The following is a 15963-nucleotide window of genomic DNA, read 5'->3' on the forward strand; positions in this document are numbered from 1 at the left end:
TGAGGTGAAGGTATATCATCTGTATTATCACTGAGAATACAAGTTATGGGTTTTGGTTTCGGTTTTGATTTCTGTGTATCACAAAATAGTTGTATTATATCTTCAATGTTATAATCATTTAGTGTTTTTTGAAGTTTAAATAAACCGATTATATCTTCTTTTTGAAGGCCCGCATTAAAACCTTGTGTGAGTAGTTGATACTCGGGTTGAAAACTTGACTTTGTGAAAATTATTAAATTATCATAATCTAAAAAGTTGGGTGTAAGGAGCATCTTTAAAAGCAAACAGGTTTTTCCACATCCGTTTGAACCAACTATTAGACATCTTAATGAATTTGGGAGATTTTTATGGTTGTTAAATTTTATCTTGTTTTCCCAAACGGGTAAAAAAAATCATTCATTTATATATTTGAAAAACAAGTCATCTAATTTTTAATGAGCTTTTTTAGAAACTCTATATTTTATCCTGAGTTCAGGTTTAATTTCAAGATAATCCATTATTTTATTTATATAGTATCTTATATTAACATTTCCATTAAAATTATTTTGAATAATAAATATCATTAAGCCTCTATCCATTTCCTCAATACAAATGGTCTCTTCCCTTGTAGGAAATGGTGTATTATCATCATAATACTTAACATTCATCTCTCTTGTTAATCTTGCAAAGTAATTCATTTTTGGTTCTAATTTAAAAGAGTTATATATATTTCTTTTTTTTATCATCATTAATTAAAAGATAATCACAGAATAAACATTCTTTATGCGCTTTTGACTCTGTATTTAATCCCACTCTATCACAAGCCGGACAATTCTCTAATTTTTCATATGGAGAATCGGGGAATTCAAGAGGCTGAATATCTGGTATGTCATTTGGATTGATCATATTTATATAGTAAAATATTACTTAAACTAAAAATCATCTTCACTATAATTGGTGCTTTCATAATCATCATCATCTATAAAACTACTTTCATAGCTATCGTTAGTCCTTTAAAAAACAAAAGTGGTGATACTCTTATGTTATCTTTCAGTGGAATATTTAGTAAAAGCAAAAGGAAACCAAAGAAATTATGGACTGATGAGGGAACAGAGTTCTATTATAAAATATTTATGAAATTTCTTAATGGGGAGGGTATTAAATTATGCAGCACCTTTAATGAAGGAAAGGCAGTTGTTGTTGACCGTTTTAATCGTACTTTGAAAGAGAGGCTATATAAAAAATTCACACAACTCGGTTCTCAACAATGGGTATATTTAATTGAGGATATTGTAGATAATTACAATAATACAATTCATTCATCAACAAAATCAAAAACAATCAGAAACATTTACAAAATTAGAATATGAAAAGGAGATTCATTTGAGAAAACCCAAGTTCAAAGTTGGTGATATTGTAAGAATATACAGATGGAAAGGCCATTTTTGGCCCGCGGAATATCTCCACAGACTCATTTATCTTGTATTATCATTGAATTGTTTAAAAAAAAGTTGGAAAAAGATGAATAGAATTGGAAGGTTATACAAAGAGAATTACATGATTTAAATGGAGAAGAAATCTTGGGATCATTTTATTCACAAGAATTACAAAAGACACAAATAAGCAGATTTGAAAGCAATGGGCTGGCGCTTCACAATCCTCCACATATGGACACTCGAGGGGGTATTCAAAATAATAAATAAATAATAAAATGTAATGGGGATACTTTCTTGAGATCTGTGAACCCCAAACACAGAATCCCTCAACTTTTCAGTTGGGGCTTAACTTTTGTGTGTGTGCAATGTGTTACGGATTCGTCACTTCCGGTGTTGTGGTTTTCATCCACTTGAAACATTTCTGGTTCCATGTATTATTATTATTGTTGTTTGAGGGAAATAGCAATTATTATTGTCAAAAGGTAAAAAGGTTAATGTTTTAAATGAAACAGGAACCGGGCGGCGACGAAGAGGAAGAGGAGAGAAAGAAGGCGGAGCGAGTGAGTCGGACAAGAAAGCCGAGTTGCTCCGAGTTCGGAAGCGAACGTTGTCATACGGGAGTCACTAGCGAACTTTCGGGTTTCCCGGGAAAGGGATTCCAGCGACAGAGTTGTCATCGCTGTGACCAATCAACCTGCGTGTCAGGTTTTTGGCGGTGGATTCCGAAGAGAATCATCGAAGGGCCGTCACGTCTCGAGAACGTGCCGTCGGCCATTTTGACTCATGCGCTTTGCGCGTCGAGCAAGGTTTCTTTGCTTCGTCTGCCGTTTTCACCGCTTTCAGACGTATCTGGTGTGTGTGTGTGCACCGTGGCTTTTGACGATTAATTTGCGGTTCTCCGACTGTGAGCCGTGAAAGTCCATACCCGAGGGTGTGATCTCTCAGTCGCCTGGAGGGCGCCTTTGGATTTCCCAGTCGCCTTGAGGGTGCCTTTGTGCAGCTTTGGCTGTGTGATTGTACTTGCCATCCGAACGGGATTCTGGTCTCGATCGGACATGGTTCTGGCGATCGCTGGAGCAGATCGACTTTGGCTTGAAGCCGGGATCGACTTTGGGAAAGAGACATTGGGAATGTTCTTGTTTCACTCACTTGGAGCACAGTGAGTTATATATTACAAAACTGATGGTACCATCATAGGATATTGATTGTACTTTTGATTCATATTATTGTTGTACTGTTATTCTTGTGTGATCTTAATACAATATTTGTTTGTGAGTAACAATTGGGGTGGCTTCTCCATTGATCTTTGACATACAGAATAACACATTTTTCTGCCGTGACTCCTCTCGGGGCTCGGAGGCACACCGTGACCAGGGGGTCGGGGAGGAGCACGTAACAAATGGGAATACGTTCTTGAGATCTGTGAACCCCAAACAGAATCCCTCAACTTTTCAGTTGGGGCTTAACTTCTGCACACAATTTTGTTTGTTGGTGTGTGTGAGAGTGAGTCATAATAATATATGAACCCGAACCCAAACCCAACCCCAACCCCGTGTATAGAAGGTGGTGTATACTTTGGTTTTGGTTTAGGGTGAGAAAAACTGAACCCTTAACCCCCACATTAAAACACCAAATTTGTAAGTCTAAACAACTGTATCCATTACATCAACCATTTAAAAAGTTCTTAACTCTTGTATAACCTTCCAATTCTATTCATCTTTTTCCAACTTTTAAACAATTCAATAATAATACAAGATAAATGAGTCTGTGGAGATATTCCGCAGGCCATTTTTTTAACTCCCACCCAGAACCCTAACCCAACCCCAACATAATCTTCTTCTTTTTTTCCTCTACTGCCAATTCTGTCTTGCAAGGCTTTCAAGTTTGAAGAAGTAGAAATGGGAAGAAAGAATTTTCCAGCATTTTTCCTCCCCGAACTTTCTTGATATTGCTGAAATATATAAAATATATATATATATTACTTATCTAATATTGAATTAAATAACATATAATTTAATTGATTTTTAATCAACTGAACTTACCTGAAATCAGACGTCATTAAACAAAGAACATTGTTCATTGCTTTAGAATTCAAAGAGCCTCCAAGGTAAAACTCTTTCGTTGGATTATCAAAGTAGAACCCGTTCTGTGGGTCTTGGTTGTTCAAAATGTCTTCAAACAAATTAATAACTTCACCCCAACTTATGTTAAAAGCAGTACTTTCATTTTGTATCTCAGATACAATAGTCTAGTAGGAAGACTAGGTCCCCCTGCACCCCCCGGAGATATACTTCTAATCAGTGTTTCTAGATTGGAAAAAATGTGTAGAAAATGACTAGCTATGGCCCCAAGCTGAAAACATGTCCCACATACCATTTTTATGCAAATTACTGCTGCAAATTTTATGCAAAATTATGCAAATTTTATGCAAATTTTTGATGAGGAGTAGAGTTGAGGGGTCTTTGAGGGCTTCATCGAGGTGCTCTCGGTTGCAAGACTGGGTCATTCTGAGAAGCACAGCAGGGTCAGAGATCATGATGTTCTCCTCCTCAGTGAATCTCTCCATCAACAGCCTCTCCATTGCCTCACACACTGTTTTGAGGCAAAAGAGGGACTTTGCGTAGGCCTTTCCACTGAGAACACCTTTGAGAGATCCACTTGTTACTAGTTGTGCCTCAAAGAGAATCTCTGCATATCCAGAACCACGCATCTTGTGTCCAGTGAGCATCCCGATGTAGTTCATGGATGTGTGGAAGGGTCCAATCGTTACTACATGACTAGCAAATTCATTTGGCCAGCGCCAGATGATGGGAAGGGCTTTCATGCAGACACCCAGATCAAATGTATTCAGGACCCATCTCTGACCCACCTCAGCAGTTGCTGCCTCGGAACGCTTCAGTAGCTCACGAACAACTGCGTTGTCTGTGATCGGTTGGTGGATAGGCGTGCAGTAGTCGACTGTTGATTTGCTGGGTGGGGGAGAACCAGTTGCAGAGGTGAAACCCCCTAGCCCAGGCACAGGCTGCAGGCCATTGCCATGCCATGCAGGCACCAGGCACAGACCGATCACAGACAACGCAGTTGTTCGTGAGCTACTGAAGCGTTCCGAGGCAGCAACTGCTGAGGTGGGTCAGAGATGGGTCCTGAATACATTTGATCTGGGTGTCTGCATGAAAGCCCTTCCCATCATCTGGCGCTGGCCAAATTAATTATTTCTTTCATTTAATACACAATTATTATATGCATATATTAAAATAAAATATTACCTCCATTGATGAGAGGTTCGAGTCCAGTTTATCAAGGTGAAGGTTGAGCTACACACAGGTAGAGTCTCCAAGATAGACCCCACAGACAGAGTCTCCAAAATGAAACCAGTTTTCAGAGTCTCCAAGGTATAAGTCTTTGGGTGGGTCATCAGGGTACAACTCATTCTGTTGGTCATGGTTGTTCAAAAGGTCTTCAAACAAATCGATCATTTCAGCCCAGGTTGTGGCAAAAGTGGTATTTTCATATTGCATCTCAGATACAATTTCCTGTGAGAGAAAATAACAATGTATTAATTTAAAACAAGTTTAGTATATGGATAAATCAAGCTCTGTGAATATTAAAAGAAACTTTGCTAACTCTTACACGAGTCTCAATCTATAAAAAATAAAAAAATAAAATTAAAATAATTAAATAATTAAAAACAAAATCAAATATTTAAATAAATAAATAAACAAACAAATAAACAAACAAACTTACCTCCATTAATAAGAGGTTCGAGTCCATTTCATCAATCTGAAGGTTGAGTTCCACACAGGTAGTAGGACCACAAGGTAGGCCACAATCATCCCACTCAAGCTGGGGGCAGTATAGTAGTCCATTCTCGAGAGAAGCACGAAGTCTGTTTTAAAAAAAAGCCTGTGTGGTCGGTGCCTTTTATAAGAATGGTTGGTGCATATCATTTCCTGTGGAAATTCCCTGGGAAATTCCCAGGGCAAGCCTGGGCATGATGCAATGCAATGCAATGCCTTAACTGGAAATGATGCAATGTTAGCTCAAGATGGTGATTGTTCTTTTAAGAGAATTAAATTATTGTCTAAAATCTCTTCTCCTTCTCCCTCCTTTTGCTTTAAATATTTCCCTATTGATTCTTGTCTTTTTGCAATTGTTGTTTTCATGTATTGTTATGCATTATGTTTTCCACTCTGTCAAAGCGCCTTTGGGCTTCTTGAAAAGCACTATACAAAATAAATGAATTATTATTATTATTATTAAAAATGAAACAGAAACAAATATTCGTCGGGTCTCTGTATGAGTATAATGAAAAATGGGGGGAGTTAATAAGTTAAATGCAGGTGTGAGTTAATAGCCCCATTGACTTCAATGTTATATTTAATGTGTTTTAGTCATTTGGTAAATTAGCTTCGTAAAAAGTGGACGCAATTTTTTGAGAGAAAAAGGGGTGTAATTTTCAAGAGAGGGGGTGTGAGTCAGTAAGTTTCCTTAATTTTCCCCATTGACTTCAATGTTAAATTTTATGTGTCCCAGAACCCCCCCTTTCCCCCTACTGAACAGGTAGAGTTGTGTAGGTAACATTCTCCGACTTGTTGGGAAGAAGAAGAAGAACCACCACCATGTAATAAGTGGAGGACCTGTTTAGCCCGGATGTCGGATAAGTTATATATCTGTCTCCGTCACGAGGGGGCGGGGCATGTCAACTAGTTTAGGAGTAAAGGATCAATTATCCCTTGTACGTCTTACCCTTGGTGATGTATCCTTTGTCCCTTGTGGCACCGCAATAGACACTAGCACAGGAAGTGCCCATTAAAAGCACATTACAACAAATAACAAAACCAACCGGAAGCCGGGCATCAAGCACTACCACTAACAACCCCGACTTGATAGAGGACACAGGACACCACAGGCTGAGAGCCATGCCCAGAAGGACAGTAATTGGGTGGTAGTTCGCCAATAGGAAGGCCGGAGCAAGAAGCTACCCACTGATTGGTAGAGAAAAGGGCGAGCAAGAAGCGACTCGATGATTAGCAAGGTACCACCGATGATGTCAGAGGCGGACTGCGCGCTGATGGGTGGAGAACTGAACGATGTAGTGGTGGCCTGCGGGGATTGGTGGAGAAGCGCCGATGACATCATGAGACGGCCGTTAAAAGAACATGCTGACCGACATCTTACCCCCTTGGTATCGGACTCTGGTGAAAGACGGTTGAGCGCTGGCGATTCTCCCCCCTGTCTTGACGTTCTGGACCTCAGTGCTGGCGGAAGCGGTTGTGGGCTGGCATCGTATCCTCGGTTCCCCTGTTTGACATGAGGAGGAAGAGCCGCAGACGGAGAGCTGCAGTTTTGGCAGGCAGAAGAAACGACGCGTGGACGAACACTCGGGCCTGCGCGCTTAAAGCCTGGTTCCGCGCACGGACTACGCGCCAAGGCGTGTTCGCGCGCACGGACCACCGGGGCAGTTCGGAGACTGACGAGATCCCACCAGTGATCGGAGCTAAGTTACACACCACACAATTATTTTCATATATAAAATCCGCTGTTTGAACTGAACGCCCAGGAGTAACGCTCGATTGCCTTCCGTGACTCTCCCGGTGTTAACTGAGAGCAGTCACACAACACAACAATACCCTTAAAGAGCCAGAAGACCCAAAACACCCTGAAGACCACAAAGACCCAAAATATGCTTGAAAGCCCTGAGGCTCAAAAAGACCCAAATGGCCCCGAAGACCCCAATGACCCTGAATACCCAAAACACCCTGAAGACCACAAAGACCATGAAGACCCCAAAGACCCAAAACACCTCAAAGCCCCCAACATACCCTTGAAGGCCCTGACGCTCAAAATGGCCCCGAAGACCCAAAACACCCTCAAGACCCAAAATACCCTTAAAGGCCCAGATTATCCAAAAGACCCTGAAAACCCAAATGACACTGAAGACCCAAATAGTGCCAAAGACCCCGAAGACCCAAAACACCCTTGAAGGCCCAAAGGCTCAAAAAGACCCTGAAGACCCAAATGGCCCTGAAGACCCAAAAGACACCGAAATTGTCAAATATGCTTATCCCTCTGAAAGGACGTGTGGTGAGGCGTGCAGAGCACGCCGAGTCGTGCTAGTTGTTTCAATAGGGCTTCCAAGATGGTCTGGAAGTACGCACACCTGCCTCTGAGGTGTCTCGTGAGTTCCACAGGTGAGTGGGTATGGGTAATGTAGTGCTCAGGTGAGCGAAAATACCTTCACCTAAGTCACGTTGTAACACCGAGGTGTGAATCCGCGGAAGATCAAGTGTCGATCCCCAGGTTTGACTAAGTGTGCTCGCAGTTTTTAACCTGTGCTCGCGAAGCGATATTCACGGTTAGGCATTCGGTTGCGTACGTACGTACGTGTGGGGTGTGTGTGTCTGCATTAACATTCATTTTTTTCGGCAACTGTTGGTCAGATTGACATGATATTTTTCAGCATAGCAGCGGCGACTCTTGTATAATTTTTAATTATGACGTCATAGGTCAAGTGGTGCAGGCACCATCTTGGAAAAACGTTGCACCTCGATATCTCCAAAACCGCTCTATGGAAAAAATTTAAACATGGTGCATTGTGAAGTACTCCTCATGGGGAATAAGATATGTTAATGTCATATGTGCCTTAATTATGACGTCATAATTCAACAAGTACAACGCTTGATTCGATCAGCATGAATGTTTTTTTCCTCTGCAATTATTGGTCTGATTGACAAAATTTCACCATAGGAGCACCTCCTCCTGTATAATATTTTAATAATTATGACGTCATGTCACGTGTTATGGGTGCCATCTTGGAAAAAACGAAAAACGTTGCACCTCTATATCTCCAAAACTGCTCCATGGAAAAATTTGAAACGCCTCATTGTAAACAAAAAATCAGCATGGGGAATAAGTGTTGTTAACAATGACCTCATCGGTGCTTTATGACGTCGTAATTCGACAGGGACAACACTTAGTCTTATCAGTTTGAAATTTCTTAAGTGTAATCTACGCAACAATTATCTTAGAAAATATAAATTTATGATGTAATTGCTCACGTGGTCTGGCAGCCATATTGGATCTAATTTTAAAATCCCTTCAAAAACAGAAGAGTTGGCTCGCACCAAGTTGACTGTGGAGGGTAAGTATTCCATGAATGCCATCTAATTAAAGGTGGATGAAGGCCCCCAGGACAAGCATGTCGGTATTAACAGCACTGATAACACGGGTGTCCATGTTTGAATTGAAGGGACAAGAATTGAGTTTCATAAGAGAGCACATCATCAGGTTCTATGGACGGGAAGATCTGAGAATCGACGTGGGTATCATGAGTGTAACAGCGGAAGCTGATAATGAAATCCCATAAACTTGGACTGCACAGGTGAAGATGGAAATAAAACGAGGGAACGACAAACAAAACCACAAGGGACACCAAAAGGAAGATGAGGAGGGTCTGAAGAGCAGCTAGCATTATTTAGGGTCGACAAGTGATCTGTATAGGAGGTATACTGTTCAACGGGTCTACATACACCAAAATAGGGATCAATAGCCCAGTAAACCTGGTTCTGGCTTCACGGTTAAGGTGGCGCGCTTAAGATCTTAGGGTCTGGAGTTTGAGCCCCTGTCGTTCCGTTGACATAACACCAGGCAGGTTGATTCAGCCTGCCATCCTTCCGAGGTTCGCAAAATGAGTAACAGGGGCACTGCATCAGCAGCATCGTCACATTTCCAGAAAATGATGCAACGAGCAGCCACAGGCTGCATACAAAACAATATTAATGGATCCGATCCTTTATTATTGGGCAAAAATCGATCAAATTGTTCACTCAAGTTGCAAGGTCTTTCTTGAGTTAACATGCCTCAAAGATGGGTCCATCATGCTAGACCTTCAGAGATGGTTTACAAGGTACATTTTCTGGTAAGGGGTAAACAAACTTTACATGTGAACCAGGTGTAAACTACACAAATATGGTGGACCCAGTGTGTTATCCACTTCAACAATCAGTTATGAACTCAACAAAGTGGTCAAATGAACTACACAAACATGTCAATCATTGTAACTGTGAACTGCTTATCGACTCGTAAACGACCACGCAAGGATCTCCAAAATGCATGTCACATAACGGTCAATGGATAACAAAGTGGTACATGACCAAGAGAGCAAGAACTCATCTCCCTCCTCCCCCTCTCCCTCAACAGGTTCAGCTCCAACCTCCTCATAGTCCTCCAGTGGGGTGAGGTCTTCGCGTGCCTCAGCGAACTCTCCCTCCTCCATTCCTTCCCCCACATACCAGTGCACAAAGGCACGTTTGGCGTACATCAGGTCGAACTTGTGATCGAGTCGTGCCCAGGCTTCCGCAATGGCCGTCGTGTTGCTCATCATGCACACAGCCCGCTGGACCTTGGCGAGATCACCTCCAGGTACCATGGTCGGAGGCTGGTAGTTTATGCCAACCTGGGATGAGGAGAAACATCGAATGAGCGAGGATAATGCTACCTCCCCCATTACCGAACAAGACCTTCATGGTTTACCTGCATCTGGACTTACCTTGAAGCCGGTTGGACACCAATCTACAAATTGGATGGAGCACTTTGTTTTGATGGAGCCAATGGCGGCGTTCACGTCCTTGGGGGCGACGTCCCCGCGGTACAGCATGCAGCACGCCATGTACTTGCCGTGACGAGGGTCACACTTCACCATCTGAATGGCCGGCTCGAAACATGCATGAGTGATCTCAGACACCGACAGCTGCTCGTGGAAGGCCTTCTCGGCAGAGATAACAGGTGCGTAAGTGGTCAATGGGAAGTGGATCCGTGGGTAGGGCACCAGGTTTGTCTGGAACTCTGTCAGATCGACATTGAGTGAACCATCGAAGCGTAATGAGGCGCTGATGGACGAGACAACCTGCGCCATGAGGCAGTTCAGGTTAGTGTAGCTCGGACGCTCTATGTCCAAGTTGCGACGACATATATCATAGATGGCCTCGTTGTCCACCATGAAGGCGCAATCCGAGTGCTCCAGCGTGGTGTGGGTCGTCAGAACGGAATTGTATGGCTCAACCACCGCAGTCGACACTTGAGGGGCTGGGTACACGGCAAACTCCAGCTTGGACTTCTTCCCGTAGTCGATGGAGAGACGCTTCATAAGCAAGGAGGAAAAGCCAGAGCCCGTGCCGCCCCCAAAGGAGTGGAAGATCAAGAAACCCTGCAGGCCTGTGCACTGGTCTGCCTGGGGTTCAGTAAAGAGCAAATCGGAGATCACAACCATTAGTTATGAGAGGATATCAGTGACAATGATACACGAGGTGCTTCAGGACTTTGACATCACGTTGGTAGAGCGGGGATGTTCGTGTCTGGAGAAGGTTCTTGATACATTATCTGGAACGAACATTATCGCTGGACCAACAGGAGGCCACAGAGTCCCTCCAAGTCTAGATTAAATAAAATATTGAAGAGCTTCTTTTGAGGAAATGATTCTTTACTGGTGTACCTGTTTGCGGACGCGGTCCTCAACCAGGTCCACAATCTCCTTTCCAATGGTGTAGTGGCCTCGAGCGTAGTTGTTGGCTGCATCCTCTTTTCCCGAAATAAGTTGCTCGGGGTGGAAGAGTTGTCGATAAGTTCCAGTGCGCACTTCATCTAAAGAATGACGCATCAGGATAAAGGTGAGTGCAGGATCAAAAGGCAAGTTCAAGTTGAAGGTAAGTTAAAGGAGAATGTGACTTCAGGATGAAAAGGCGAATGCAGGATGGCAAGTTCTGGTTGAAGGTGAGTTCAGGATTAAGGTAAGTTTTGGGTGAAGGTAAGTTAAAGAAGAAGGTGAGTTCAGGATTAAGGTAAGTTCTGGGTGAAGGTAAGTTAAAGAAGAAGGTGAGTTCAGGATTAAGGTATGTTCTGAGTGAAGGTAAGTTTAAAATGAAGGTGAGTTCAGGATTAAGGTAAGTTCTGGGTGAAGGTGAGTTCAGAATTAAGGTAAGTTCTGGGTGAAGGTAAGTTAAAGAAGAAGGTGAGTTCAGGATTAAGGTAAGTTCTGGGTGAAGGTAAGTTAAAGAAGAAGGTGAGTTCAGGATTAAGGTAAGTTCTGGGTGAAGGTAAGTTAAGCAAGAAGATGAGTTCAGGATTAAGGTAAGTTCTGGGTGAAGGTAAGTTAAAGAAAAAGGAGAGTTCAGGATTAAGGTAAGTTCTGGGTGAAAGTAAGTTAAAGGAGAATGTGAGTTCAGGATGAAAAGGCGAGTGCAGGATGGCAAGTTCTGGTTGAAGGTGAGTTCAGGAAGAAAGTGAGTTCAGGATTAAGGTAAGTTCAGGATTAAGGTAAGTTCTGGTTGAAGGTAAGTTCAGGATTAAGCTAAGTTCAGGATTAAGGTAAGTTCTGGGTGAAGGTAAGTTCAGGATTAAGGTAAGTTCTGAGTGAAGATAACGTAGCTCACAAACCAGAGGGTCATAAACAATGAGTAAAGGGTAAATCGGAATAAAGAATAGCTTATCAACAGGATGCTGACCGATCACGGTCGGTTCCAGATCGATAAAGACGGCACGAGGAACGTGTTTTCCTGCGCCCGTCTCAGTGAACAAAGTGTTGTAAGAATCATCACCACTCCCGATGGTCTTGTCACTGGGCATTTGCCCATCAGGCTGGATCCCATACTCCAGACAAAAGAGCTCCCAGCAAGAATTCCCAATCTGTGTGCCTGCCTGGCCTACATGGATGGATATGCACTCGCGCTGTGGGGGTGGGGAGAGGGGGGAGGGGGGGAGGAAGAACGGACGGACACACACACACACACACACACACACACACACACACACACACACACACGATCCTTGTGGTTTAACCACTGTTCCCAACCCACAACCCTGCATGACGTGTTTGTTCAAGGCGTTTTACATTCATATCCTTTGTCCCTTTCGACTTTGTAACTGAGGAGGAATGAGGAGCACAGGATGTCTGTCTGTCTGACGACATTTGACCCATGACACATTCGGTCATTATCCAATTTCAACCAAACTTGACAGGGAGATGAAGGATCACACGTCGGAGGTTGTAACGATTTAACTCCCCCCGAAGTGGGTTCCCCTCCCCCCCCCCCCCCCCACCCCAAGTGGGTTTTCCCCCCCAAAGGTGGTTGCGTGTTGAGGTGTATACCCATGTTAAGATAGCTTTATCGTGGCGTTTTTCCAAGGCCGCTTCAAACAACAAATGTAACAACACTAAATATAATAGCATAATATTCATGTTATTACAAAACAATATTCATACTAATAATACCCCACCCTAACCAAGGGTGTTTTCCTCCTTGACCAAACGTTGTGTTAACATGTATAAACAGATTATTGTGGGAGCAACGCCCCTACCAGAAGTAAAAATATTATAAACTACAAACATGTGTGATTCCCTTTTGAAACAGTCGCTAATGCTGTGTAACACTAAACTGAAAGGAAGGAAACCCGGAGTCTGTTCGGTTACCAAGCAGCAAGCTAGCGCTTGCCAAGCCAGCCGTTCCTCATCAACGGTTTTAAATGGAGCGCTTGCTCGAATGTTTAAACCACGTGGTGATGGTGAGCTCTCCACTCGAAACTTGGCAAATACACACCCCTGATGTTCTTAAGGCCCGATCCCAAATCTACTGTAATCTAGATACACCAGAGAGGAATGACCCTTCCTGTCACTCCCATAGGGAACAGGTGTACTCAGAAGGAAAAACTGGGAATTTCAAGACGTCGGTTTTGGAAGTGGGGAAAGGGGCATCAACAGGGACAGAGAATATCATGGCTTTGGATGGGGGATAATCTGATGGTGGTGAACAGCTGTCTTCAAGACCTGCAAGGATGAACCTGAAGAGTGTGTGGGGGTGGGGGAGGGGAATGAATGAGCGAGGGTGAGCAGTGCTTCTGGATTTTTGGAGTTTCACCAGAAGGGGGTTGATGGTGAACCGTGAGCGCCTTGCAGAAATCTGAGAGGGACAGAACTGAGAGAGGGCAGAGGGTGCAAGACAAAAATAATAGAGAATCCGCCAACCTGTGTATGATGCAAAAGTAACAGATCAAGACACTCAGCTTCGTCATGTGAGATCCCAATGATCTTGAACATTAGCATGGTACAGGTATTTAAAAAAAAAAAAAGTATGTACCCACATATAATATCTACCATAACCAACCAAACACACAACCACCTGCTACACATACTATCACCATCCACATCTACAAACACACCATCACGATGTATATACACAACCATCCACACACACGATCATCAGCATGCCACCACCTCCACACCACCATCAGCATGCCACCACCTCCACACCACCATCAGCATGCCACCACCTCCACACCACCATCAGCATGCCACCAGCTCCACACCACCATCAGCATGCCACCACCTCCACACCACCATCAGCATGCCACCAGCTCCACACCACCATCAGCATGCCACCACCTCCACACCACCATCAGCATGCCACCACCTCCACACCACCATCAGCATGTCACCACCTCCACACCACCATCAGCATGCCACCACCTCCACACCACCATCAGCATGCCACCACCTCCACACCACCATCAGCATGCCACCACCTCCACACCACCATCAGCATCAGCATGCCATCACCCCCACCACCATCAGCATGCCACCACCTCCACACCACCATCAACATGTCACCACCATCCTCACATCACCCACAAAGCACCATACAAAAATTAATTTGAGTAAAAGTTTGAACCCGAGAGACTTTTAATTACTCGTGATCCTTCAAGATCATTGGAACCTCCTATGATGAAGCTGAGTCGATGGACCGATCAATTTTCCATTGCAGACAGGTCGGTGGTCTCTCTGTCTTCGACTTCCTCCTTTCTCGTTCCGTACTTTCCCCGCCCTACCTTCCTGTCCCCATTTTCTCCCCCCCTTCCCTCACAAGGTTTCTGCAGATCCACCATAAACCTCCTTCTGGTGAAACGATCTAAATCCAGGATCACTCTTCACCTCCACTCATTCGTTCTTTTTTCCTGCCTGTGGAACCAACTTCCACATTCTCTTCAATCTCTCATTCTTCCCTCCAGATCTTCAAGACAGCTTTTCACCACCATCTCATATCGTCCCCAATCAAAAACAACGATCTTTTCTCACCCCACCACACCCCAATCCGTCGTCCTTCCAAATTTCCCCCTCATGACAGTTTCCGTCTGTCTCCATCTTTTCTTCCCCCGTGTCGTCCTGTTCCCCTCATTCTCCTCACATCCCTTTTCTTCAGTCCCTATTTTGTCCGAGTGTTGGCGTTTCCCCCCTCTCCAGACTCCAGCTGTTCGTATATATTATACAGTCACGTGAAAAAGTAAGTACACCCCATGTAAAGTTTTGACTTTTTCAACATATTTCAACATGCAGCTATTTGATCTTCATTTCAACAATATTTTTAGATAAAGGTGATATGATATAACAAATATCATGAAACATTTACATTTTGTAGTCCATTGTATAATTTAAATAAACATAAATGCAAATTTCGCATGTGGAAAAAGTAAGTACACCCCTACATTTATCACTACTTCAAATACCTAAAATTAGAATCAGGTGCACCAGCTCAGGTGCAAATGATTAGAACATCGTTAGAGCCTGTCCGGAAGATCATCTACAAGTGGAGAAGATTCCAAACAACTGCCAACTTGTTCAGGCCAGGCCGCCCCAGCAAGTTCATCCCGAGAGCAGACCGCAAGATGCTGTAAGACGTCTCTAAGAACCCCAGAATGTCATCACGGTACCTACAGGTATCTCTTGCCACTGTTGATGTCAAAGTGAACGAGTCTACCATTAGAAAGAGGCTGCACAACTTTGATCGACATGGGAGGTGTGTCAGGAGGAAAACTTTGCTGTCCAGAAAGAACATCAGGGCAAGACTAAAGTTTGCCAATGAACACTTTGGCAAAGACCAGCACTTCTGGAACAATGTGCTCTGGACAGATGAGTCAACGGTAGAGCTATTTGGCCACAGTACCAGAAGACATGTTTGGCAAAAACCAAAGACAGCATTTGACCACAAGAACCTGATACCAACTGTAAAGCATGGTGGTGGAAATATTATGGTTTGGGGGCAGCTTTGCTGCATCAGGGCCTGGGCAGCTCACCATCATAGAATCCACTATGAATTCTTCATTGTACCAGACGGTGCTTGAGGATAATGTGAGGCCATCTGTCGGAGAGTTGAAGCTCAACCAAAGGTGGACCTTGCAACATGACAATGACCCTAAACATACCAGTAAATGCACCAAGGAATGGCTGAAAAGAAAGAAATGGAGGGTTCTGGAATGGCCAAGTCAAAGCCCGGATCTAAATCCCATTGAGATGTTGTGGGGGATTTGAAACGAGCTGTGCATGCAAGAAACCCCTCAAACATCGCACAAGTGAAAGAATTCTGCATGGAGGAGTGGGTAAAAATTTCTCCCAGTCGATGTCAGAGACTGGTAGTCAGTTATAAGAAACGCCTACTTGAGGTTGTTTCTGCCAAAGGGGGCAATACCACCTATTAGAGCCAAGGGTGTACTTACTTTTTCCCCA

General features: G+C 43.6%; 2 protein-coding genes across 2 annotated transcripts in view; one reads left to right on the plus strand and one right to left on the minus strand.

Moving 5' to 3' along the window:
* The window catches only part of LOC144893007 (uncharacterized), an 812187-nt gene that overhangs the window by 479981 nt on the left and 316243 nt on the right, over positions 1-15963 (plus strand). The gene's annotated exons all lie outside the window — the stretch shown is intronic.
* Positions 9191-12131, minus strand: LOC137430634 (tubulin alpha chain, testis-specific-like). Its single transcript, XM_078781160.1, has 4 exons — positions 11915-12131; positions 10906-11054; positions 9964-10644; positions 9191-9870 (listed from the first exon to the last, which is right to left on the minus strand). The coding sequence occupies exons 1-4, from the start codon at positions 12033-12035 to the stop codon at positions 9487-9489; spliced, it is 1335 nt and encodes a 444-aa protein (XP_078637286.1). The 5' UTR covers positions 12036-12131; the 3' UTR covers positions 9191-9486.

This window comes from Myxine glutinosa, chromosome 7 (genome assembly GCF_964187855.1).
Source record: "Myxine glutinosa chromosome 7, kmMyxGlut1.1, whole genome shotgun sequence".
NCBI classification, from domain to species: domain Eukaryota; kingdom Metazoa; phylum Chordata; class Myxini; order Myxiniformes; family Myxinidae; genus Myxine; species Myxine glutinosa.